Source organism: Pongo pygmaeus, chromosome 5, assembly GCF_028885625.2.
Source record: "Pongo pygmaeus isolate AG05252 chromosome 5, NHGRI_mPonPyg2-v2.0_pri, whole genome shotgun sequence".
Taxonomy (NCBI): Eukaryota; Metazoa; Chordata; class Mammalia; order Primates; family Hominidae; genus Pongo; species Pongo pygmaeus.
The window spans coordinates 109,723,042-109,750,793 of record NC_072378.2 but is presented as its reverse complement, the minus strand read 5'-3'; the positions used below and the strand labels follow the sequence as shown (position 1 = coordinate 109,750,793).

The 27,752-nt window shown below is 38.7% G+C and overlaps 1 protein-coding gene across 1 annotated transcript in view; it reads right to left on the bottom strand.

The window, feature by feature from the left end:
• FIG4 (FIG4 phosphoinositide 5-phosphatase) overlaps nt 1–27,752 on the bottom strand; it is a 135,213-nt gene that overhangs the window by 31,702 nt on the left and 75,759 nt on the right. Inside the window, exons 15-21 of the mRNA XM_054490053.2 lie at nt 26,600–26,766; nt 16,383–16,521; nt 8,432–8,490; nt 7,015–7,162; nt 3,873–3,956; nt 1,982–2,177; nt 901–983 (exon numbers count right to left, since the gene is read on the bottom strand). Of these exons, the coding sequence (XP_054346028.1) occupies nt 901–983; nt 1,982–2,177; nt 3,873–3,956; nt 7,015–7,162; nt 8,432–8,490; nt 16,383–16,521; nt 26,600–26,766 (876 nt within the window). The remainder of the gene's footprint in view (nt 1–900; nt 984–1,981; nt 2,178–3,872; nt 3,957–7,014; nt 7,163–8,431; nt 8,491–16,382; nt 16,522–26,599; nt 26,767–27,752) is intronic.

Genomic DNA, 27,752 nt, shown 5'->3' with positions numbered 1-27,752 from the left:
CTGAGGAGGTGTTTGCAATGTTCTCATCAGGTTCGTGGGGATTTCTGAGTGAAGGATTCTTTTGAGAATCTGCTAACTCTATCTTCTCAAAAGGACACACATACACACGAAATTATGCACGTGATTTCAGGGAATGCCTTATGGGTATCCCCTCCTTTCAACTAGATTTGCCTAATAAAGGCCTATAACGTTGTGAATTAGCACCCTATTATTACTGTTTTCTTTTTCCTCCTCAGTCACCACTCCCACCAGCATCTAGGACCTAAAGTGATGCAAGGTCCTCATCTGTCAATATCCCAGATTTATTTTGTGAGAAGGGACTTTGATCTTGAGGATTTAGAAATGCAGGAATGTACCGGTACTTTGGTTTGTAGTTTACATATGAGCAGTGCAGATACCTGCATGCATCATAAATTTTTATCATTGAGGGGCAGAGTCTCAGGCATTTCGCACTTTAACTCCGTATATAAATCAATGTTTCAGAATTTGACTGCCGCAATGCTGAAACTGCATTTTAAGTGGAATTCATTTTCTTCTGTATTGTTGACTATTTTCATTTCTTAAAAGTTATACTAGGCTGGGCGCAGTGGCTCATGCCTGTAATCTTAGCACTTTGGGAGGCTGAGGTGGGCGGATTGCCTGAGCTCAGGAGTTTGAGGCTGGCCTGGGCAACACAGTGAAACCCCGTCTCTACTAAAATACAAAAAAATTAGCCAGGCATAGCGGCGTGCACCTGTAATCCCAGCTACTCAGGAGCCGAGATCATACCACTGCACTCCAACCTGGGCAACAGAGCAAGACTCTGTCTCCAAAAAAAAAAAAAAAAAAGGTATAGTAGTTAGAAGTTACTGTAATTATAAATATTCATTTTTCTTTAATATCTACATGAAAGTCTCTCACCTTGAATAAATGGAGAAATCTTCTTCTGAGAGGCCATCTGAGAGGTTAATTCCATATAGCTCCTTCATGGGTTGGACCACATTCTGGGGTTTAAAAAAAAAAAAAGAAGAACCAGGAAGAATTTTTAGACATATAGCATATCAATAATTTCCAAAAGAAAATGAAACTGTGAATTTTTCCATAAAAGCAATCACAGTGTTTCTTTAACCTGTTCATTAAACTTCTTAGTTGATGGTTTTAAAAAAATTTGATTTCCATTTCTGCTAAAAATCGTTTATTCTAGGATTTTAAAAAGCTGTTAAATAATTACTAGCTGTTTTTGTATAATGCAGGAGTTGGCAACCTTATCCTGTAAAAGGCCAGATAGCAAATATTTTAAACTTTTTTGGGTTATGCTGTCTCTGTTGCAAATACCCAGCTCTGCTGTTATAGTGCAAAAGTAGTCACATACAATGAGTAAACAAACAGGCATGGCTAGATTCCAGTGTAATTTTATTTACAAAAAAAGGCATCAGGCTGGATTTGGCCAATACGTCATAGTTTGCCAACTTCTGGAACATGGATTCAGCTCTTGTATTAACACATTTTTATTTGCCTTATCTATTTCTAAATGAGTTTTGGATATTTCTAGAAATCAAATTTCCCCAAAGCTAGAGTTGGTCCTTTTGTTGCTTATTTCTATTTGTTTCCCCCAATCTATCAGTAATATTGAATTGAACAGGATGAATTTCCCATTGCGGCCATTCAAAGATTGTGAAGGCCACGTCTAAATCCTGTGATCCAACAACGTGCCCAGTAAGAGAATAAATGGACCTCAAGCGGATGGGCTGATCAAAGAGGGCCAGAATTCACTTGAAAATTCTGAAAGGATCATTACACATGCGAGCAAAAACACCAGTTTTATTTTGAAATGAAATAAAATCATGTATATGCTAAATGTATTCATCTTATGCAGTGCCTCAAACACAACAGTGAGATAATGTGACATTTTCTTGCTCTCAGCATTTTAACTGAAAGCGGAGTTGTAAAGATCATTTTCCAGGGCTTCAGGCTGGATCCCACAGGCTTCCCTCCCCCGCACCTCGGTCACTTTGGCGCTGTCTCCTGCATCGGTCATCTTCACGGGAGTGGAGCGCTGAGACACAGAGCCCTCTTCTTCCCGATCAGTCCCAGAGTCATCCTCAGAGCTGCTGGACACAGCCTCCTCGCTGGGGGGTGGCGGGGCGCTGGCTGCCGTTTTCCGCTGTAATACAGCTTCTTCTCTATTGCTTTTGTTTCTTTTAAAATAATAATATGGAAGTGAAGCATCTTTAAACTAACCCTCAACACCCACTGTCTATCACTCTGTCCCAAAGCCTTAGGCCTAGTGAAGCATAAGAAAATGACTGTGATACTAGTTTCTGGATCCAGGCTGTGCTACAGGGAAAAGGTTCATATTTCTCCATGTCCATGTACTGACCTTATATGAATATAAGCCCTGTTATAAATTCAAAAAATAAATGAAAATTACTTGCAGAGCATGAAAAAATCTTCTCACCACTTGGTTACCATGGCTTCCTCTGGTAACTGATACCAATATTCTCAAAACTTACCCTACAATTATAGAAGACTGTATGTTTGGGATATTATTAAAATTAGCTGTAACTCATAAAAGGTCCAAGAAAAAGTGGGTAACCAAACCTATGTATATTTCTCTCCCTCCTATAAATTTTTTATCAATCATAGTGTATCCAAATAATGAACAACTGATAAACATAAACTACATTTTAAATTTTATTGTGTTATTAGTAAACAAGTGTATTTGCTGAACATTCCCTTTAATAGTAGGGAATAGAAGGGGGGAAAACCCTACACTTATAAAAGTATTTACTTTCATTTTAGTGTCAAATCGGAAGAGTAGTAAGAATGCTGTTTTTTAAATTCAGAAAACCATTTATAGTAATACTTTTTGCTTTATGAAAAATGTTTAATATTTCACTCTTTAAAAAATTCTCTATAAGGAGCTAAAAATACCATAATATTTTGAAATGTTCTAGGAAAGGAAAATGCAATTTTATGTGACCATGGGTTAGATATTGCAGAAAACAAGCAGTCTCTGACCTTTTGCAACTAAAAATTAAAGTTGGTAACGTTTCTGTGACACACACTAATATAGCTGGTCATTTACTTATTTGTCCTGGGAATTCCCTCAATTCCAAACTCCTGAAGACCTTCCTTCTTTTAAATTCCTCATAGCATCTGGTCAGGGCTTAACATGAGCTATTTAAAGGCTACATATAAAAGCTACAGAAATAGTGTTTCTGGAAAATATCAATATATGTCCCATTGGATAAATCACACATAGCTAGAATACAATTAAGATTCCATACAATTAGAACTCTGTATCTGCAGTCTGGCTGGGATATGTGGCCAGAGTCTAGAAGAAATCTGTCACTGAGACTAGGCAGGTCAGTGGAAGGGAAAGAGGTTCTCATGCCAGGAAACAACACATTTCGCTCCAGTCTCTTAAGCATGAAGATGCAAACACAGTATATCTTCTTTACTGGACTGAACAAAATAAAGTCTCCCCCCAAATAATGTTATAGCAATACATAGAAAAATCTATTAAGTTCCGTAACAGGGTATATTTGCTTTTACGTTACTGAGGATGCCAACAAAATAAATATAATAAATACAAATTTTTACTTAACTATTTCATGTTGGGAAACAGAGAATGCTGAGTTATTTATAAGACATCATATCTGTTACCTGCCTTTATGTCATCTGTTATATTCCCAATTTAAAACAATAAAATACACTGTATTGCTGAAACTCCCATGAATTCTACTTTCAGTATTGAACACCTTAGTGATCCCCAGTGCTATTAATAAACTATATATGACCTGAAGTTATTAGTTTTTGGTGGAAATCATATTGCAAGTACTATTCTTTTACACAAATCTTTGAAGTTTCATTCTATACACAAATCTTACCCCAATACTGATTTTCCAGTTTCATCTGGTTTACGCACAGTAAATGGACTTGGATCAATTCCAACGGTCTTAGGCATAAAGTCACTAAAGAAAGGTGAAAACACAATTACATATGAATTACTGTCCATCCAGGTGATACTGGCTTCCATCTCAGTTCACACTCTTACAATATTCCTTCTTAACTCTAGGAGTTACATATTATATATTCTGAGCCAATTGCTCAGGGACATAAAACCATGAATTAACAGCACTAGGTAATTTCAATGTTATCAGTCTTAATTGTGAATTCTCTATGATCACGAGGCCCAGTAGTCTTGAATTTAAGTATCATCTACTATAACAGTGTTGACATCTGAACTTCTGCTAAGATGTATACCATCTGGTTAATCCGGTTATATATCATGAATAGTTCTCAGGTAAAATTTAAATTCCTAAAGGCCAATGACAAAACACTAAGCTGTTCAGTTTCATGGACAACATTTTTAAGCTATACCACCTAAGGAGGTAGACATAATGATCAAAAACACAGTGGTATGAACTGAAATATCAACATCTATCTCATAAGGCTGAGGTTAATTCATTAAAACACTGCCGGAACACTTTAAATAGAAACTCTTTTAATTTACCACTTACTGAGATAAGCTAAAGCTTCCACATTATGCAAACGCCACCTCACCATTACTGCTGAAGCCAGACCAGATACCACAGTAGATGTCAAAAACGCAACAGTTCCAGGATTTCTGATGGATAAGACTCCTGGCTTCTGGCAAGGACACTGCTCCAAGTGTGTGACTGAATATCATATTATTTAAAGGAAAAGAAAGTAATCTTGATTCTGGCCTAAAACAGCTATTTTAACGTTTGAAAATGTTTCAAAGATGTAACTGGCTTAATTTCTTTTCTTTTTGAACATACACAATTGATCCTTTTCATTTGCAGATTCCATGTTTGTGAGACTGCTTGCTCACTAAGGTGTATCTGTAACCCCCAAATCAATCCTCGTGGTCCCTTCACAGTCACTGCAGACATGTGCATGCACAGAGTGGTGAAAACTTGGAATCCCCTAATGCTTATGTTCTCAGCTGAGGCTGAACAAGGGGTACTCTGCTTCTTAATTTCTGCTCTCGTATCACAAATGAGTGTCTTGTTCACAGTCTATTTGACACCACGTTTTTCACATTTTTGGTGCCTTTTTTGGTGATCTTGCTATTTAAGATGGTCCCCACACATAGTGCTGAAGCTGTTTAGTGTTACTAAGCACAAGAAAGCTTGGATGCACCTGACAGAGAAAACATGTGTGTTAGATAAGCTTCATTCAGGCATGAGTTATAGTGCTGCTGGTCGTGAGTGTTATGTTAATAAATCAACAATATACAGATGCTCCTCAACTTAGAATGAGGGTTACATCCTGACAAACCCATAGTAACTTGAATATGTATTTAGTACACCTAACCTACTGTACATCATAGCTTTGTGTAGCCTACCTTAAAAGTGCTCAGAACATTACATTAGCTTACGGTTGTGCAAAGTCATCTAACACAAAGCCTGTTTTATAGTAAAGTTATTATAAAGAATTTTGAATAAAAATTCAAAATTTGAAGCACAGTTTCTACCTAATGCATGTAACTTTTGCACCATCGTAAAGCTGAAAATTTGTTAAGTTGAATCATTGTAAGGCAGGGACTGATTGTATATTAACTACGTTTCTGTCTTTAAACAAAAACACACACAAAACTAGGTTATGTATTGATTGGCTGACAAATATGATGTGACCAGAGGCTCTCAGGAACCTAATCCTGTATTTCCCTTAGAAGCAATGGTCCAGTATTTACTAATTCAGTGTTTGCAGTGACTTTATAGAACACAGCTACCACAAACACAATTAACTACAGTAAGTCCTCACTTAATGTCATTGATAGGTTCTTGGAAACTGTGACTTCAAGTGAAACAATGTACACCAGGTCCTTAATGTTGTTTTTTCCAACATCATTTCATTTAAAGTCAGTTTCCAAGAAGCTACCAAAGATGTGAAGTGAGGGTTTATATGTATATGAACACGTATACCTAATGTCATTTATCTTTTGCTGAGTTGACAACTTCTAGAAATGACAAAGGTCTCATAGTTAAAACTGCTAAACCTTAACAAGTTTACTTGAAAAATCAAGCAAGTAAGAATTTCAAACTGTTCCTAACTATCTGAAACTGAAGCAAAATGTAGAGTGATTTCTAGGAAACAGAACCACAGAATATGTTTCTATGTACCACATAAAGTACAAGCATATAAATACCACATCTGAAGAAAATGTGAAATACAAAAAATTAAATTTTAGTAAAAAATATAACAAGTAATTTTCTTTGCTCAATTTTCTTATTCTGGTCCCAGCATTTTTCCTAAAGGGTCCCATCAAATTCTAAAAGAGACACAGAAAATAAAATGTGTCTGAAGGTGAGAGACTAGGATGGAGAGAGAATGGAAACCATGCCACATAAGTTATGGAAGAACAAATGAAGGATATTTACCCTGAAAAAAATGAATATTGCTTCCTCAAATATCTTGAGGCAAAAGAGAAACTAGATTTGTCCTATGACTAATAATAATAGTAATAATAATAGCTACCATTTATTAATCACCTGCCTGTACCAGGCACTACAAAGGCACTTGCGGGGAGTGTGTGTGTGGGAGAGAGAGAGAGAAGGAGAGAGACAGAGAAAGACAGATTAAGAAAATAATGCTCAAGTAAGTTGGATAATTTTCCCAAGGTCACACAGGAAGTGGCTGAACTAAGATTCACATCCTAGCCTTTCTAGTACCAAAGATGATGCTTTTCCCACTAATTTATGTCAACTCTCAATTTCTATGTTCAATGAAAAAACTGAGTTTATTCCAAATGGCAAACTAGAACTAATAGGAGGCAGATTTCAACCTATCAAAGGGGAGAAATCAACTCCAACTGTCAATAGAACAATAGAAGGGGCTGCCTCTTAAGTAGTGGGCTCCCCATCACAGGAGGTATTCAAAGGTGGACTACCCACCTGACAGAAGGCCTACAGAATGGATTTCTGGTAAAGACAGACATATATATACAAACTAGGAAAACTACAGTTCTCAAATACTTATGGTATCAGAATACACACAACATACCGTGCTGAGCTTGTCATAGCCAAGCAAAAGGTATCATCAAAGCTGCTCAACTCATATGGCCGAAAGAACTCATTGTGGATATCAATCTCTTCTTCATATTTGTGGAATTTCTTCACTATCAACTTCTTTAAGTTCGCAGCACAGATAACTAAGAGAGATACTGCATGTTACTCTAAAAGTCTGAGATTATATGAAGCAAACATTTCCATAATATTAACTGTGTTCACAGACAGCACTGTGATAAGCTCTGTGGGGGATACAGCCCTGACTGAGGGTAAGCTCCTGCCTCCAACACTTACACAGTTAGAAAGGAGATGAGATAGATGCATAGAAAATACAATGCAAAGCTGAGTTCAACAAGCTCTAAGGAGCCAGGAGAGCCTCAGGAAGTCCAATGGGAGCAGGGAGTTATTTAGAGGAGGCTCTTTAAATTCCTTTTTGTTCTTAAATAAATGCCCTTTGTGTTTTAGCTAAAAACTGTACAGCTTTTTCCCTAAGTTTCCTTTCATATTTCAAATTCTGTTAATAGCCACTGTTAGATAGCTAAAACCCTTTCCTTTCTCCCAGAACAACTAAACCTTCTCAGCAATATGAGTAATGATTTTGCCCAGAATTTCAAGTTACAAATACCTTCCAAAATGAATTTATAACTTAATAAGAACCAAAAATACTTTGTAATCTTACTTTATGGCCTTCCCCACCCAAAGTTGGGATGCTGAACCATGACTAGATGGAGTCCTCAACTGGAGCATTCCAGATTCGCAGGAGATCTTGCTAGGAACCCTTTACCAAATGGAAAATGAGCTTGCTCAAGGTCAGGGGAGTTAGTAACAAAGCCAGAACTAAGCTTTATTTAAAATTAGGCAATTATTTAAATTTGGAAACATCATTCTAATGTATTATACACTTGAAGGTATTCCTTTAATATAGAATGTTTCCTGCCCCTCTGACAAATTAATGAAATTTAATTTAAATGTGACTAAAATATACTTTTATACACGCATCTGTACCTTTTTTCACTGCTTAGCACAGGAAAAAAGTTTTAAGTTCTCCTTGTGAATGGGTCCTTACTTCCTCCGCATTCCCCCAAAATATGTAGAAATATAAACTGTACTAGTTTAAAGTGATGAGCTGATATATCATATTTTATTGACTAAATATTTGAGAGACACGTAATAATTGTAAGACACAATACAAGGTATTGGCCTACATAGATAAAAAGAAGTATAATTCCTGCCCTTTAAGAAGCTAAGAGATGTTATAATATCCTATCTATTAAAGCAGCAACATAATACTGAACAGCCATTCATTTGTTTCTAATAAAATATTATGTGCAAAGGATTTAATGCTTCAAGTTCATTAAGGTATAATTCCAAAATATGTTAGTGTAAAAACTAAAACACAAACAGTTACCTACCTTCATCATAGGGCAATGGTAAATGCTTTATCACCTCTGGTGTCCACCAGTAAGTATAACTATAAAATAAAAATTAAAAAAAAAAGATGAACCAAATGTAAATGTTGGTTTTCTAAAATTCACTGGATAAAATAATTTATATGGTCTATAGTAACATGTTCCTACTTCAAAGTTAATTTTTTTCTTTTTAAAACATGTTTGCAAAGCTTTTGACACAGTAGGTCTTCAACATGGTAATTCCCTTCCCAACTGCTTTCTTCCCTCAACTATGTTGCAGATCTACAAAAATGTCATAAATACACCTGAGAGTCAAGATGCTCTGCTATTATTTACTTTTAGCTAAAAAGGATTAGAATGTAATAAGCTGACTCTATGAACTGCTGTTAACTTCTTCCAGGGACTGTGCCTACAGTGACTTACTCTTCCACCAGGTGAGTAGTGGGACCTTGACCCAAGTCCTACAACCAGGATTCCCTTGCGTGTAGTTATCTGATAGTTAGAATCTACTCTGCTGTATATGTACACACCTGTGTGTATAGTTAAAACAGTTAAGCAAAATCATTAAGGAAAGAATTAGACAGTCCTAACGAACAAGTTCCCTTAGAAAGCAGTATAGACCCTGTTATTCTTTAACTGTAAATATGTGCTACTGGATTACAGAAGCTAGTCAGAGTAAGAGTAAAGAATGTCACCTGTCTGGATTTCTGCTAGAAGGCTCGTCTGCTATAAGCAAAGAATCTGAAAGAATCCTAAGTGGCCTTCTCTCTGAACACCTAATTTAATTCTCAATCAAATTCTAATGAAATGAATATTTAGAGGAAAAGTGATATATGTCAAAGCTCATGACAGCCAGGGAGAATTTTTTAAAAATCAGATTCCTAAAGATTAAAAAAAGAGCCTATAGCCAAAAATTGCTAAAAAGAGATTTTAATATAAATGAAAGGCTTTCCAAAAATATAAAGCTGAACTTACAATCTTGAATAATCCTGATTATGAAGCAACGGGAAAGTATCCAAATGAAATTGGCAACATAGGGAACTCTCCTAGAGATGGCAAGCAGAATACACAACCACTAACGATGAAAAAAGGAATATGAAGCCTAATGAATTGTGTGGGGCGAATCACTGTTCTAACAGGAAAGGTTCCTAAAGTTTTGTTTTAGACCGAAGTTATGCTTTACAGCAGTGCTACTCAAAATTCAATGTGCATGTGAATCACTTTGGGATCTTGTTAAAAGGCAGATGATTCAGTAGGTGGGGCCTGAGATTCTGCATCTATGACAAACTTCTGAGCAAAACCAAAGGGGCAGATCCTCCAACCCCTTTTCAATAACAAGGCTTTGAATATGAAAAGAACAGAGCAAGGATAAGGCTGCTGCTTGTGAAGAATTCATTCAGTCATTCCACATTTATTAAGCACCTGCTATGTGTCAGACACTGCTCTATGTGTTGAAAGTGCCAAGCTGAAAGCAATGACAGAGAAAGTAGAGCTACTTAATTCCAGTACTGTTTCTATCCTCCCTAGCCATAACAAGTTTCACACCTGAAAGAAAAAACACAAGAGGGAACTGTGTACAACCCAGAAGACAGAAGGAGGCGCTAGAGCGTCTCTGCAAGCAGGCTAGTGTCCCGGTGTAGCTGAGATCTATAATCTTTAAGGAACAGTGAAACATGGAGCTGATACTGGAAATGGGCCAATGCAGTCTTTAATTTTTACATTTAGCAGAATTTATTTATTTATTTACTTTTTTCAACTTTCATTAAGTTCAGGGGTACATGTGCAGAACGCGCAGGTTTGTTACATAGGTAAATGTGTGCCATAGTGGTTTGCTGCACAGATCATCCCATCACCTAGGTATTAAGCCCAGCATCCATTAGCTATTCATACTGATGCTCTCCCTTCCACCCTCACCACCGCAGGCCCCAGTGTGTGTTGTTCTCTCCCACCATGTGTCCATGTGTTCTCATCATTCAGCTCCCACTTCTAAGTGAGAACATGCGGTGTTTAGTTTTCTGTTCCTGCATTAGTTTGCTGAGGATAACAGGAGTCTTGATGCTCAGCAGTGAGAGGGTGACAGATTCCAAAAACCAGACATCAACAAGTGATGTAAGTGATGTTGATCCCAGCAACATAACAGAATCAAATATGAGAACGAGACGTGTTGCAAGTGACCTAAAAAGATGGCCAATGCATTCTCTGAATTCACATCTATTCACAAAAACAAGCTACACCAAGCTAATATCATTTTCTTTCCTAATAGGAAAATCAGACTGTCAGATCAGGGGAATGAAAAAGACATGGACTAATTGTTTAAGAGGGGTGTATGCATGTGTGTATGCATGCATCTGAGTAAATCTAATTCTGTGATGATCTAACACTGGCAGACGAGTAAAGTAGAGAAGTTATCAGTATATGAGAAATTCCCTAAAGAATGTTGCTTACAATCAGCTTGCTTAGGAAGAAGAATTAGACATTACAAAAAATGTGTTTTAACTCAGAATTCTTGTGGGTGAGCAAAAATGAAAAGATAATCATGTATTCATGATTTAAGACCAGGCCATAAACTTTTAAAAAATATTACTAAATTGTATTTCCCTTAGCAATATGTAGCAATTTAACAACACTTTTAAAAAGATTCCAAGTCTTTTGGGTGAGTCTCAGAAGCAAAGAAATATCTGCCTTGGGGAAGATAAGCTAAAATGGATGGAGGATCAGAGCATCTAAGACGACTAAGCCCAAGATAGGGGAATCTTTACCACCTCTACTATCAGGTACATTTATCCAGAGGAAGAACAATGCACTGGGTCAGAAACCTGCTTTGGGACCAGGGATCAGAAAACAGGAGATTGCAAGTTAGTGTCACTCCCTTCTTTGCATACAAAAGAGCCAGTAAGTCAGATTCTCTTTTCTTTTTCAGTTCCTAGTATTAAGAGTTCTCAGTTCCATAGGAAGGTTAGGGAAAATTTTTAAAAACTGTCTTTAATTTTCCTAGCTAACTTGGGAGCCCTCTGAAACATTCATGAATGTCAGCACAGCAATCAATATTTGTGAACAAGATAGAGAAATATGGGCAGGGCAACAGTATAGTTAAGTGAACTTACAGCTGTTTAAATGATTACAATCAAAGGCACTAAACAATGTTATGTGGAAGGAGTTGTCTGTGGGTAGAAATCAATGGGTTCTGCCATTTACCCTACTGTACTCAACGTTTTTCATCAAGTACTTGAATTAGGATCAAGATGGTCAACTGATTAAATCTGAAGAAACTATAAAGCTAGAAGTATTCATTAAGGGATACACATTTCAATACTTTTTTTGGAAGTAGGCAAAGCATATACGAACATGACAAGAATGGTACAGATATGGCAGAGTGGCAGCGGCACATGCTAAAAAGACTTAGGAGTTCTAACAGACAGGAAGCTTGGAGAGTGCACACTGTGATGGCAACACTGAGGATGACTGGTGTGACCTTATGCTTATCAATGAAAACACAGCATCCAGCACAAGGGGAGTGATGGTCCCAGTGGTCTCACAACAGCTAGCACAAATCAGACCAAACGCTGACCATTATTGGACCCAGATCTGGGGGCCACAGTTTAAGAAGAACATTGACCTCAACTGGAATATACACAGAGGAGAGTGGTGTTCCGAATGCTGCAGGGCCTTGAAACCACAGCATATGAGGAACAGCTGAAGAAACTGGGGCTATTTAACCAGTAGAAGAAGAGATTTTGAAAGTGTATGAACTCAACTTCAAATATTTAAAAGATTATCAAGTGGATGAGGACATCTTGTTTTTTAAGGTCTTTAACTAGGATTAATAGGTAAGATTACAGAGAAGCAGATCTCAGCACGACATGAGGAAGAATTGTGTAAGTGAACTGTTCCAAAACAACTGCCTCTTCAACAGTTGACAAACAAGAGCTTGTCAAGCATAGGCCAGATTATCTCTCTCTCCCTAGGGAAACAGAAAGGGAACTCACACATCAGACAGGGGGCAGGCGAAGAAATCTCCCAACTCTAGGAGTCAATGAAATAATTAATGCTTAATACCTAAAAACATCTTGGTGACATTCTAAACACCAGTTCATTAGATGGAATCTTAGATGATTGTATGCCATATTAATCAAATTCAGAACAAAGCTTCAATTAGTGGCTTTAGGCAGATCAATAAATGTGAGATTTTGTGTCATCGAAGTACTTATCTCAAGAGGACCTTGTTTCAATGAACTCTAGGTAGAGTTAGGTTTATTCCCTCTTCCCTTATTGTGCAAGAAAAATATTATTTCATGGCATAGATATGCCACGCCATTATCTATACCATTCTTGTATCATTGATAGACACAGTATAAGATACAGCATGCCACAAATTTCAAAACACTCATGAATAAATAATAAAGTCTTGATTAATATTACATTAATAAGTCACATTATCTAAGTTTCCAGACTTTATGGGCATCCCATATGATCTTTAATAAATGTTAAAAACTAGGGAATGTTATCTCCTTAAAGAATAGTAACAGGTCAGGTGCAGTGGCTCATCCCTGTAATCCCGGCAATTTGGGAGCCAAAATGGGCAGACTGCTTGAGCCCAGGAGTTGGAGGCCAGCCTGGGCACCATGACAAAACCCAGTCTCTACCAAAAATACAAAAATTAGCTGGGTGTGATGGTGTCCAACTGTGGTCCTAGCAACTTGGAAGGCTAAGGTGAGAAAACGGCTTGAGCCCTGGGAGGCAGAGGCTGCAGTGAGCCGAGATCACACCACTGCACTCCAGCCTAGGTGACAGAGCCAGACTCTGACTCAAAAACAAACAAACGAAAGACAGTAACAATACTAACACCTACTGTATTCGCTAGGTGCTAACCATTTATATGATCTCATCTGATTCTCAGAGAAAGCTGTAAATTAGGTACTATTATTGTCTCTATTTTAATGATGTGGAAACAGAATGAGACCAGTTAAGTGACTTGCCCAAGGTCACCCACGTATTAACTGGAGGCAGGCTTTCCAGAGCCTGGCTACTTCAGTACAGGGTTTATTCTGTGTCAGACCTAGTATTAAGTACTTTCCATATATTTTCCCATTTAAGCCTCAATGACCCTGTGAGGTATGTATAGTCATCTCCATTCTACAGGTGAGAAAATGAGGTTGAGAGGTTAATGGGTCGCAGGCCACACACACTTGCAGAAATTCCAGCTCAGCTCTACGTGAGCCTGAGCTCCGTGCTCTTGTCCTGTTGCTGCCTCTGGGTAAACTGTTCATTTCTTTTGAGAATTGTAATGCTGCTTTAACTGTCAGCAAAATAACCTGTACAGGTGGGTGACACTAGAAAGTTTTTTAAAAAACCCACTGAAATTTATCTTACAGTTATAAAAATTGTTTATGCACAGTATCAATTCCCTCCTCCCGACACCAAAAAATAGTTTTCAGAATTTTGACATTCTAGAAGAAAAAAAAGCCAAACAAACAGAAAAAGGAGATCTAAATCAACTGAGTAAGCCATATTATCTACTTTGATACAATTTTATTTTCAGTGGTAGGCTTAGAGCTGATTCTCACTGAATCATCTAACTGAATAATCTTAGCCAAGACATTATCTCTGCACCTCAATTTCCTTTTTTAGAAAATGGGGATGTAATACCAGCTTCCTTTTTTTCCCACATATAAACTCCCAAACCACCTGCCTTCGTTATGTAACTCAAGGTGAGCAAGAGGTTTAAATTATGCTTTTAATACATAGCTAATTTCTGCAGTGGAAAATTGAGTTATGGCTGTTCCCAAGCTATATCTAAATAGCTTCAATACTTTAAAGTAATACAAAATTTCAGAAAATCAACCATATCTACCTATAGTTAACTGTCATCAGTAAATATAAATATAGGTATTTATACTCATCTCTCAACAAATAAAGTTTCAAATTTTTTGTCAGCAAAAATTCATGTAAATAATATTAATAATAAATTTAATGTAAAAATTAGCAGTGCTCCATTTATAGGGACCGTAAGCTCAAGTATTAAGTTGGTTATTCCAGTAATATGCATTGATAAGAATAAATTTGAGAAACATACAAACTCTGAGACCTTCCAAATATTTTAAATATTCCTGAAGCAAAACAGAACTTAATTTAACAACTGCAAGAAGCCGGGCGTGGTGGCTCACGCCTGTAATCCCAGCACTTTGGGAGGCCAAGGCGGGCAGATCACGAGGGCAGGAGATCGAGACCATCCTAGCTAACACAGTGAAACCTCGTCTCTACTAAAAATACAAAAAAATTAGCTGGGTGTGGTGGCGGGTGCCTGTAGTCCCAGCTACTTGGGAGGCCGAGGCAGGAGAATGGCGTGAACCTGGGAGGCGGAGCTTGCAGTGAGCCAAGATGGTGCCACTGCACTCCAGCCTGGGCCACAGAGTGAGACTCTGTCTCCAAAAAAACAAACAACACAAGAGCTGTACTTGCAACTTTGTCAGTTGTTCATGGTCCCATACACACAATTAGCACAGACTGGCAATGATTCCTGTAGTGTTTGGTAGGGATTTTTTTTTTTTTTTTTTTTTTTTGAGACAGAGATTTGCTCTTGTTGCCCAGGTTGGAGTGCCATGGCACGATCTCGGCTCACGACAACCTCTGCCTCCTGGGCTCAAGTGATTCTCCTGCCTCAGCCTCCCAAGTAGCTGGGATTACAGGCATGTACCACCATGCCTAGCTATTTTTTGTATTTTTTTTTTGTAGTAGAGATGGGGTTCCACCATGTTGACCAGGCTGGTCTCGAACTCCTGACTGCAGGTAATCCTCCCGCCTTGGCCTCCCAAAGTGTTAGGATTACAGGCATGAGCCACCGCGCCCGGCCTGGTAGGAAATTAGGGCTCTATCAAACTGATGCTGTAAGAAAAAAGCACGATGGGAGAACTTGACATTAGAGGCCTTTGAGTGCAATGGACTAGGCTCTAACCTCATGTATGGTACGTAAAAAATTTTGTTCATGTGGCAAAATTGATTATATTATTATAGTACGTGACTCCTCATTAAAAACACTAAAAAGCCTCCTCATTAAATCCTCATAATGACTCTGTGAGGTGTATCCAGGCATTTACATTTTCAGATAAGGAAAATAAGGCTTAGAGAGTTTAAATTACTCGACCCAGGTCACAGAACTGCAGAGATTCCAACTCAACTCTACCTGATCCTGAGGCTCACACCACAGAGCATCACACTAAACTGCTTCAGGTAAACTGTTTGTTTCTTCTGAGAATATTATATTACCAATTTAACTGTACTCAAAATAACCTGTACTGGCAAGTGACTCAAGCATGTGAGTGGTGGGGACATGAAAGTGGTTATCTGACGCTAGCTAGTAGCACTGCTCTAGCTTCCCGTCTTCCCAGTGTCACTGAGACTGGTTGTTTCCTGGAGGACAGAATATTGGAATTACAAGGTACATGCTGCTTAGCTGTCACACTTGAAAAATCTAAGACTGACTCTCTGCATCTTAGAGTCCTTGAGAGTTTCAAGTTTGTAGGAAACACTCAAAGATGATACTGTTGGTTTGCTTTAGTGGATCTACAACTTCTGTTTAACAATGAAGTTCTGAAGCTTCATATCTTAGAGAAAATGCAAAACAACAATTGCTAACCACATTTTCCCCAACCTACTATCAGGACATCAGTAGTACGGAACTCATGGCAAGCATGTGGCCAAACTGACTGCTTTATGCACAGGAGGATGGATACCCCACTCTCCATGATGTGCTTCCTTCCCATTGCAGCCTGTATCAAAACACCTCATGTACCCCATAAATATATACACCTACTACTTACCCACAAAAAATTTTAAAAATTTTAAAAAATAAAATAAAACTGACTACTTTAGCCTATGATTTCTCAAAATGAAAAGTATCTCATATTCAAAATAACACCAAATGGGAGTTTATATTACAGACTAGGAAGAAAAATACCTTCTTCTTGTTGGCAAAAGTCTCATGGTATTTTTGTGATGCAAATAAAAATCTGTTGGGAGCTCCCAGAGATGAGGTTTCCCTTCAGTGGGATGGAAAACTCCCAGGAAGAGATTAATGGAATCTTGTCTATCAGCATCTAAAAAGCAAAATATATATTTCAGAAAATCCATTACTGATATATATAACTCAAGAGAATATTTTCTTAGGAGGATAGTGGTACAAAAGTAGTATTTATACTTCAAATACATACAAATACAAATACTTCATACACACACACATAAGTGCTACCAAGATTTGGAGCAGAATTAAAATCTTGCTTCAAAATGTTTCCACTTTGTTCCATACCTCTCATAAAATATACAGATGATAGCGAACATAAACTGCTTGTTGAATTTGGAGACACTTAAACATCTTTAAGAACTCAGATAGTAAATACCTTAGATAGCAATTTTATTTTTAAAATGAAAATATATCCTCACCATTTGTTATTTTACCTGAAGTAAATGTATCTTCACTTTATTGCAAAGACAGAGACTTCAGAGACAAATAAAATGACCCAATTTCTATCCATATTCTGTTGCACAACCTTGAACAAGTCAGTTGCATTGTCTCCACTTTTAATCCTTGAAAAGATACTCTCCCTTTCTTTAACAGAGACAATGTTTACAACACATTTTGTCCCTGTCAGCTGTGAGCCTGGCCCATTCTCTTTTGTGGTTGAAAATGAAGGCAAAGAAGGCACATGATAACAGCCTCATTCTAACTATTCAAGCATTCCAAAGTTACCTTTTAAACTATACTATGAAGTAACAAAAGTGACTCTGTGTGTGTTTTACTTCCTCTTCCTTTTCCTAATTATCTTTTGGTAAAAATGATAATATGCACTGAAGTGGTCTCATGAACCACCCATCCCATTCTACATTCTCCTCCCTAGTGTCCTTCGTTCTTTCTCCTCATTTCCTTCTTTCCATTCTTGTCTCAGAGCCCTGTATATTCAAGTTTGTGGCAGACATCCACAATATAAATAATAACCTCTTTCCAAAAATGAGCATAGAACTAAAAAGATAGCACAGTAGAAATGACTGCATTTGGAACAAGGTAACATTATTATAAAATCAATTTTCTTCCAACAGTTATAGTGAACAAGATATACCTGAAATTAGCAACATTGTTCTCATTGGGTTATTTGATCATTACAGAAAAACTAAATGAATGAAATACGAAATATGGTACATCAAACATGTATTTCAGATATTAGACAGGAAGCATTCCATTAAAACAGCACTTACCTTTCAGGCTAAAAGTAATATATAAAAAGGGACATGTTTATATGCTGAGCACATTTGGGGACTTTCTTTACACTTGTTGAGAGAAAACATCAAGCATTAAATAATGCATACATTACTGCCCCAATTTGTACCCTCTTTACATAATACAAAAGTAAACATGATGCTCTTATGGTAATTACATTCTTTCTGCTTCTTAAATAGCCTTAATAGCACTTAATAGTTCATTCTACGTAGTACCTCAAAATATCTTAATATAATCTAGAGAAGCTTTCCACTTTTCAGCCATGTTTTCTAGGAGTTTCTTTCATCCTTTAACAGCAGTTACCTTTAATTTTTAGCAAGTATGGTAAAATGTAAGATGTGAGAAACATAGCCAAAAAAAGAATATTCTTTCAAAGGATCATAAAGAAGCCTTTTTGAAAGTACTGCTGCTACAACTGAAAATACATGTATGATGTTTACGGGCACTTACTAAGCTTGAGATATAAGGCCAGCCCTAATGAGCCCGAGGATCTTCTCCTGGCTACTTCTGACTGCAAATAAAACAATCACCTCCAGGAAGATGGTGGTACTCTGGATATGAACAAGGGTTTAAAACTGGTAGGCTCTCTGTGGTTGTGGATAACAAGAGGGCAAAATGATTAGCCACTTTTATGTTTAATTGTGCTTTAAGGGAAGAAAGAATATGCGTCATTCAAATACCATTCAAACAGGTTAAACATTAGCCAATTTTGCTACTCACTATATTTAAATAGATCAGGTTTAAATATAACAATTCTTTTTAATTAGAGAAAAAAATTCATTTTTGAACTGAAATAGCTCTTATTCTAATATTAAGTTTATGATACAGCGTCCTCTGAAATCAGCAATGAAAGGAAGTATTATTCAATAAACAGTACAATAGCATTGGGGTGGGGGCGGAAGGGACAATGATGTTAGACCCCTACCTCACGTCAGACATTGAAATAAATACCAACTAAATGTAGGAAAGACACAGATTAACCCCTAATAGAAAAACAGGTACACACAATTTTCAAAAGAAACAGAAACAGCCAATGGATATATAAAAATCCAACTTTGCTAGCTATCAAATGCAAATTAGAACAACATACCATTTTCTGCCTGTTAAGTTGGCAAATACATTCCAAAATAGGCACTCCCATACTCTGCCAAGGGGAACATTAACTGTTACATCCTTTCTGAAAGGCAATTTGGCAAATATATATCTATATAATATATATAGATAGATATTTTAAGCCCTAAAAATTATTTTTACCCTCTGACCTAATAAATTTGCTTCTGAACTTTTCATAAGATCAAAATATGCAAAAAGGTATATGTTCAAAGATGTTTGTTTAGAACGCCTCTAAATGCACAAAGCAAATAACTAAATTATGATGCTTCTCAAAGATAGAGTACCATAGGGCTACTAAAAATCATGTTACAGAAGAATATTTAAGGTTATAAAGATTCGTTACATTATCTAAAAGAGCAAAAGCAGATTATAAATTACAGGTATAGTAAAACCAGAAGGATCATGTTCTCCTAAATATACAAGTGGCTATCTCTGGAAGGTGGGGATCATATGATTTATTTCTGAGCTATTCTGTACTTTGTTTAATTAACATATATTACTTTAGTAGTTGAAAAAATGGCCTGGCATGGAGGCTCATGCCTGTAATCTCAGCACTTTGGGAGGCCGAGGCAGGCAGACTGCTTAAGCTCACAAGATTGAGACCAGCCTGGGGAACACAGGGAGATTCTGTCTCTACAAAAATAATAAAAAATATGAGCTGGGCATGGTGGCACACGCCTATAGTCCCAGCTACTTGGAAGGCTGGAAAGAGGGAGGATCACTTGAGCCCAGAGTTAGGAACCAGCCTGGGCAACATAGGGAGACCTTATCTCTACAAAAAAAAATAAATAAATAAATAAATAAATAAAAATTAGATGGGTGTGGTCCCAGCTACTCAGGAGGCTGAGGTGGGAAAACCACTTGAGTCTGGGAAATCAAGGCTGCAATAAGCTGTGATAGCACCACTGCACTCCAATCTGGGTGGCAGGGTAAGACTTCACTCAAACAAACAAACAACAAGAATAGCAAACCCCTGCAGCCATCCAGATAACAGCTGTGGCTGTGTGGACTAGCGTGTCAGAAGTAGGGATGAAACACGGAAGATATTAGTTTGGAGGTATAACCAACAAGATTTGTTCATAGATGGGATTGGGGAACAGTGTTGAGGAAAAGAAGTAACGCAGGGAGAATTCCTAGGTTTTCTGAATTGATCAACGGGTATCGAAGTAGAAAAAACAAGTAGAGAAACGGACTTGAGACAGAGTCAAGAGTTTCTGTCTCAGAAATGGTAAGTTTGTGATTTTGTTAGATATCTGTGGTAGGAAGAAATTTGGCCTCCAAGACCTTTGCTCCCTAGTATCATACCATGAATATTTTCTACTACATGGCAAAAAGGACTTTGCAGATGTAATTAAGGTTACTCATCATCAACTGCAAGATAGAAAAATCCTAAATCATCTGGTTGGGTCCACTGTAATCACATTAATCCTTTAGAGGCTAAAGAGGAAGGCAGGAGGGGAAGGCAGAGAGATTTGAAGCATAAGATGTATTTGGTACACTGTGGTAGGCTTTAAAATAGAGCAGGCCACAAGCCAAGAAATGCAGCAGCCTCTAGGAACTGAGAGTGACTCCCAGCCAACTGCCAGCAAGGACATGGGACATCAGTCCAATAGCTGCATGGAATTCTGCCAACAATGAGAATGAGCCAGGAAGCCTCCAGTTAAGAGCCCAGGTCAGCTGACATTTTGACTTCATTTTAATGTCATGTGACATCACTTTTACTCTAGTCGTGTGAGACCCTAAGCAGAGAATACAGCTCAGTAATGCTGTGTCCATAGACTTCTGATCCTCAGAAACTCTAAGATAATGGGTATTGTTTTAAACCACTGAGTTTGTAGTAATTTGTCATGGCAATGATAAAAAACTAATTCAATGGCCAGGCATGGTGGCTCACACCTGTAATCCCAACACTTTGGGAAGTTGAGGCGGGCAGATCACCTGAGGTCGGGAGTTCAAGACCAGCCTGACCAACATGGAGAAACCCTGTCTCTACTAAAAATAAAAATCAGCTAGGCATGGTGGCACATGCTTGTAATGCCAGCTACTCGGAAGGCTGAGGCAGGGGAGTCTCTTGAACCCAGGAAGCGGAGGTTGTGGTGAGCCGAGACTGCGCCATTGCACTCCAGTCTGGGCAACAAGAGCAAAACTCCATCTGAAAAAACAAAAAACAAAAAACTAATTCAATATCCCAGAGGAGACACTAGGTAGACATTTAGATAAATGAGTCTGGAGTTCATGAGAAGTTAAAGTTAGAGATAAAAATCTGAGTGTCAAATGCATGGTGGTCAAAAGTCGAATGTGATATCCCTAGGACAAAATTGGAAAGAGAGAAGGGTTTAGAAACACAGCAGGGGAAATCAATAGGAAACTGAGACTCTCTCCTACTGAGAGAGATCTCAATATCCCACTGAGAGATCTCACAAAGTGAAGTTCAAGAAAGAGGAAGTGGTCAACTGTGATGAAAGTTATTGAAAGGTTGAGTAAGATGGAGTCAGAAGAGTAAACATTAGATTTGGCAATGTGGGACTTGTTGGTAACCCGGACAAGCACAGTTTCAGTGTCATGGCAGGGCAGTTGCCAAGTGGAGCAGGTGGAGAGAACAGGGTGGAGACAACCCTTTCAAGAGGTTTTGCTCATGAGAGCAGAAAAATAGGACTGTGGCTGGAGGGGCATGTGCGATTAGGAATAGCTGGAAAGGGTGGATGGAAAATGCTAAGGTGTGCTTTTATGTTAATGGCAATGATGCGTTAGAGACGGAGAAACCAATGATGTACAGCAACAAGCATATAGTTAGGGAACACAAGAAGGCATGGGATTCAAAGAAAAAGGCAAGGCTTGACTTATGATGGAGCAGGGCCACCACAAGCATTGTAATATAATATAGGGTAGAAATTATGGGTGCAGAAAAGGACACCCTCTGCATTTGATGGTAAGAATTAGAGGAAGTCCTGGCTAACACGGTGAAACCCCGTCTTTACTAAAAATACAAAAAATTAGCCAGGTGCGGTGGCGGGCGCCTGTAGTCCCAGCTACTTGGGAGGCTGCGGCAGGAGAATGGCATGAACTCAGGAGGCGGAGCTTGCAGTGAGCCGAGATAGCGCCACTGCACTCCAGCCTGGGCCACAGAGTGAGACTCCGTCTCAAAAAAAAAAAAAAAAAAAAAAAGAATTAGAGGAAGTTCCCTTCCAATAACTTATTTTCTCACTGAAGCATGAAGCAAGGTCATCAGATGAGACTGAGGTGTTGTAGCTTTAAGGAGAGAGGACAAGTCATGAAATAGTCATTTTGGAGAGTGGAAGAATGAACTTACTATGGAAATGTCACAGGACAGTCAGTTGTCCTTTGGAGAATTGTAGTCTGTTTAAGAGTAATAAATTACAAACTTTTCTCTTGCCATGTATAACTGCTTTGGTTGCAGAAGAGGTGAAGAGTTGGGCTTTAAGAAAAGTTACCAAGGGTATTAAAACAAACGTTATTAAAACAAAACATTTTTCCAACTGTTTTATTTCTGCTATTGCCAAATACAGCTTATTCACTCACAATCTGCTGTTTGAAGGATAACCTCAGAAGGCTATCTCACTATTCTTGATAAATTAAAATGTTCTCAGCATGTTCCCTTTGATGTCCCTCTTTCAGCAGTGAGCAGAAAGGGGAAGAAACTGCTGGCAGTCCTTTAGAGTACTATCATAAGGCCAGGTGAAGCCACCTCAGCACCATCTTCTGGGATCACTGTCTTCCACGCGTGATAAGCTTTGAAATCCTGACCCTGTGATATAGTGTGGATATTTGTCTCTGCCGAAGTCTGGTGTTGAAATGTAATCCACAATGTTGGAGATGGAGTCTGGTGGAAGGTGTTTGGGTTGATGCATTCCTTGCGATAGTGAGTTCTCAAGAGATCTGGTTGTTTAAAAGTGTGTGACACCTCCTTCCCCTCACCTCTTGCCAGGTGAGACACCTGCTCCCCCTTCTTCTGCCAGGATTAAAAGTTCCCTGAGGCCCACCCTAGAAACTGAGAAGATAATGGCACCATGTTTCCTGTACAGCCTGCAAAATCATGGGCCAACTCAACCTCTCTTCTTTATGAAATTACTCAGTCTCAGGTATTTCTTTATAGCAACGCAAAAACGACCTAACACACCTTGGGAGCTTTTCTCTTTAGATCCCTGTTGAGAACATGATTCCCCTCCACGCATGCATACACACATTCACTACATTTAAATTATGCACATGCATGTGGGTGTACATATTTATGTTAGGCATATATATATACACACACACACATATATACAGCAGATCTATTATTAACTGCTGTAGGTTTCTTATCTTTTTTTTATAATAGGATTTAAATTCAACAAGCTTCAGCAAGAAAATCCAGGCTTAAAAATTTGCATTTAAAAAAAAATATAGAAAGAGCTTAGCGAGGCCCTTAAGGGAATTAAAAGCTCTCCCTAACATCTGAAGAGATACCTATGCTTTCCCTGTAAAGCATCCTCCAACTCCCTATGTAACTAGTTATATTAAAAACTAAAAGGTGCTTCCTAGACCAACATGCATGCTAGCATGTGAAGGCTCAAGAACAGTTTTTAAAATGAATAGAAAAAAGGGTCAGGTGAGTTGACCCCATAGCATCAGTCCATCCACATAAACCAAGGGTAAAATTCCTAACAACCTAATTTCACTATTCTAATTGCTTTTGTTTGCTTGTTTTTTGAGAGACAGTCTCACTCTGTCACCCAGGCTAGAGTACAATGGAATGATCATAGTTCACTGCAGCCTCGAACTCCTGGGCTCAGGGGATCCTCTGCCCTTAGGCTCTCACATAGCTGGGACTACAGGTGTGCACTACCATGCCCAGTTAATTTTTGTATTTGTTGTAGAGATGGGATCTCACTACGTTGCCCAGGCTGGTCTCAAACTCCTGGGCCAAGCAGTCCTCCTGTCTTGGTCTCCCGAAGTGCAGGATTACAAGTGTGAGCCACTGTGCCCAGCGCTTTTTTTTTTTTAATCTAGTTAATCAGCATGTTCCTGCCTAGCCCAGAGGCATAACATGAGAAGACTGATTAAGTTTTGCAAAGTTGTCTTGAGTGGTTTAAAGAAAATTCTTCTATATTGTCACCATTATATAATACCCATTGTAATTTAAAAATAAGTTGTACACCCCAATGATATCATGCTTCTTAAAATAAAGAAGCCTGTTTTAGCCACATTATTCATAAAATCATTCCTTTCATAGTAGTTCCTCTTTCAGTTGTGCATAATTTTGCCTTACCTTTCCATTTGTGCACATCATTTTCTCAGACTATCTTTATCTTCTATATTACTCCTTTCTTTTTTAAACATGGACAGCTATACAGTCATTCTGTCTGTCCTCTAGTCTTATTAAAAAGCACATTACACTCGGGAGGCTGAGGCAGGAGAATCGCTTGAACCCGGGAGGCGGAGTTTGCAGTGAGCCGAGTTTGAACCACTGCACTCCAGCCTGGGGACAGAACGAGACTCCGTCTCAAAAAAAAAAAAAAAGCACATTATTTGATCCTTAAATGTCAATAATGACCCCTATTACAGGAATAATGACCCCTATTACAGGGACAATGACCACAGGAGAGGGCAAAAGAACAGATGCCCTTTTTCATGGTGATATACACCCTGAGGGATATGTATGTATTAGCCCATGACAGAAGCAGCCGGTAAGGATTCTCCTCTCTGGGTTTTCAGAGGGAGCATGGCCCTGTCAACACTTAGATTTCAGACTCCTAGCCTCCAGAACTGCAAGACAATACATTTCTATTGTTTTGAGCCACCGGTTTGTGCTGTTTTGATACAGCAGCCCTAGGAAATGGATGTGGATTTCCCCCGTGTGTGTGGACAGAGGCACCTATGATTTGCTCCTGACCAAAGAAATATGGCAAAGATGATGGGATGTCACTCCTATTATTACATTACATTTATGAGACTCAGTCTTGCTAGCACACTCATTCTATTGTCAGCTGTGAAGAAGCATGCTGCTATGAGTCCTACAGCCACAAGGAACTGAATTCTGCCAACACGTGGGCTGGGAAGAGGTTCTTTCTCAATGGCAGCCTTGAGAGACCCTAAGCAGGGGACCCAGTTAAGTTGTGCATAAATTTCTGATGCACAGATATTGCGAGGTAATGCATGTGTACTGTTTTAAGCTGCTATGTTTATAGTCATTTGTTACACAGCACAGAAAACTAATACAGTTGGATAGGAGCATAAGAGACCAGCTTTGCAAACTCTCTGGGCCTAGAAAATGTGGACAGCTGACTCTGATGGATGCTTTCCCAGATGCTTCTGAAGCTGCCAGCACTGGGGACTCTCTTACAATTCCCTTTTATCAGGCAGTTTCTTGTAACTCCTTCCTTGGCTCCTTAGGTATCCAGTATTTACCTCCTGGATCTTGCTGCTAAGGTCTCTCTGTCCTTCCAGGGGCCTTACTGGCCAGGACCCAGGCCAACCTTCCAGGGGCCTTACTGGCCAGGACCCAGGCCAACCCCATGCTGGCACCCTCCTCCATGAGGCCCACATCCGGTTACCAGTCAACACTCAAGCATCCTTTGGCCCACCCAACTGGAGGAACGCAGACAATTCCCAATGTGGCACACTCTCCTCAGCCCAACCCTCTGCTTCAGATCTGCTGTGCAACAGTCCAAGGCCTACGTGCTGCGTCTCTTCAACAGCAGGATACCATGTCAAGCTTACCCAGAGTCCTGTTGAAGCCCACTTTCTTTCACTGAGGGTGGGTGTTATTGCAGGCAATAGTTCACTCCTAAGGACCTTTTTTTTTTTTTTCTGAGATGGAATCTTGCTCTGTTGCCCAGGCTGGAGTGCAGTGGTGCGATCTTGGCTCACTGCAAGCTCTGCCTCCGGGGTTCGTGCCATCCTCCAGCCTCAGCCTCCCGAGTAGCTGGGACTACAGGCCCCCGTCACCACGCCTGGCTAATTTTTGTATTTTTTTTTTAGTAGAGATGGGGTTTCACCATGTTAGCCAGGATGGTCTCGATCTCCTGACCTTGTGATCTGCCCGCCTCAGCCTCCCAAAGTGCTGGGATTACAGGCATGAGCCACCACGCCCAGCCCCAAGGACCTCTTTACTAATCTTCTCCATATCCTGTAAACTTTTCTATCCTTAATCTGGTACAAGGGCTGAAGACTCATGAAATCAATCACTGAGCACTTCCTTCATAAATTCTGTGCATGGGGGTTTGTCTCACAATCACTTTGGTCTGTGATACCTATTGTATTGGCAATTCCATCAGAATGGAGGCAGGAAAAGCACCATTTCAACACCCTGTTACATGTAGTATTCACAAGTCATAAAACAGTCGAATCTAATGAGTATAATTTAGTGCTAATATCACAATTTGTTTCTAGTTGACATTTAAAAAATTCAGTGATATTTACACTCTTAGACAATTGTCGAGACTTTGAACCCTATTTAAAAAAATGACTCAACACCCTCAAAAAATTTTATCTATATACTGCAAGCAGAAAAATAGAAAGAGACAGAAGCCAAGGAATTAAAGTGTGTTGCATTATATAAAAACTCTAATTATGGGTGCCAAAATGCAAAAGTGTGCTATTTAAAATACAAATGTTTATTCATTCATTTATTGGACAAATATTTACTGAGCACTTTCTAAGTGACAGACTGTTTTATTTAAACTTTTAAAATATTTAATTTTAATTTTACTTAGCCAGATAGCTTTAAAAGACGTATAAAAAATGCACTTCAAAGTAAGTCTTAAAAATAGCTATTATTTCACAATTACCTGAAAAAGCATTGCTGTAATATCTAGACAGGGTTTGCATGATGTCTTTGGAGTGCTGGGTCCATGGTGCTATCTTTCTGTAGGTTTTCACACGATGAACAAGTTGAGAACCACCATACTGAAGGGATAGGGTATCACCATGATCTTCATAGAGTTCCTCAAATAACCTAAAAAAAGAAAAACCTGCATTAAAGAATTTCACCAAAATCAAAGCACAAGTTATTTACTTAGCCAAACTCCAAACAAGTCTTATACTTTAAAAATTCTTCTGAGCCTTTCAAGTTAGATTCTTCAACATCTTGCAAATAAATGCAAATGCTAATATATTTTAGAGTGATATTCCAGTAAACACCAAAGCCATAGAAAACACTAAAATGGAAGCAGAGGCACCAAAAACATGGCCCACCAAAGCCAGACCAGGTTGTTTCTAACCATACTTAAAGACTCCTAACTTTCTGCAGCCTGCCAGAGCAATTCACCTCCCGTAACAGAATGTACTGTGCTCTCTGAATTGCCTCTGAAAAAAGAATATGTTCCTGTCACAGTGTCAGTCCATTCGAGCTGCTGCAACAAGACACCATTAACTGGGTGGCTTATAAACAGCAAACATTTCTCACATTTCTGGAGGCTGGGAAGTACAAGATCAAGGAGCTGGTAGATGTAGCGTCTGGTGAGGGCCCATTTCCTAGGTCACAGATGGTCTTCTCACTGTGTCCTCACGTGATAGAAGGGGCTAGCTTGCTCTCCCATGACTGGGACACCAGTCCCAGTCATGACGGTTCCTCTCAGCTCTACTCATTTTCCAAAGGTCCCACCTCCTAATACCATTCGTTTGGGGGTTAGGATTTCAACATATGAACTTAGTTAGGGAAGACACAAACATTCAGATCACAGCAGACTAAGAAACCATATTCTTTTTTAGATATGTACTTTTGAAACTCGTGTTTCTTCAAGTGTCTGTTAATATTTCCAGTGCAGTGATATCTGTTGGTGTGGCCATTTGGAAACTGATTACTTTCCTCAGCTGAGCCTTTATGACAATTTCCGATGACCAGTATCAGCTATCATTAATTGTATTTTCAAAAAATAATACTTCATGGACTGTCACAGATCCAATAGACAGTGAAGAAATAGTAATCCTTAATGAAGAAAC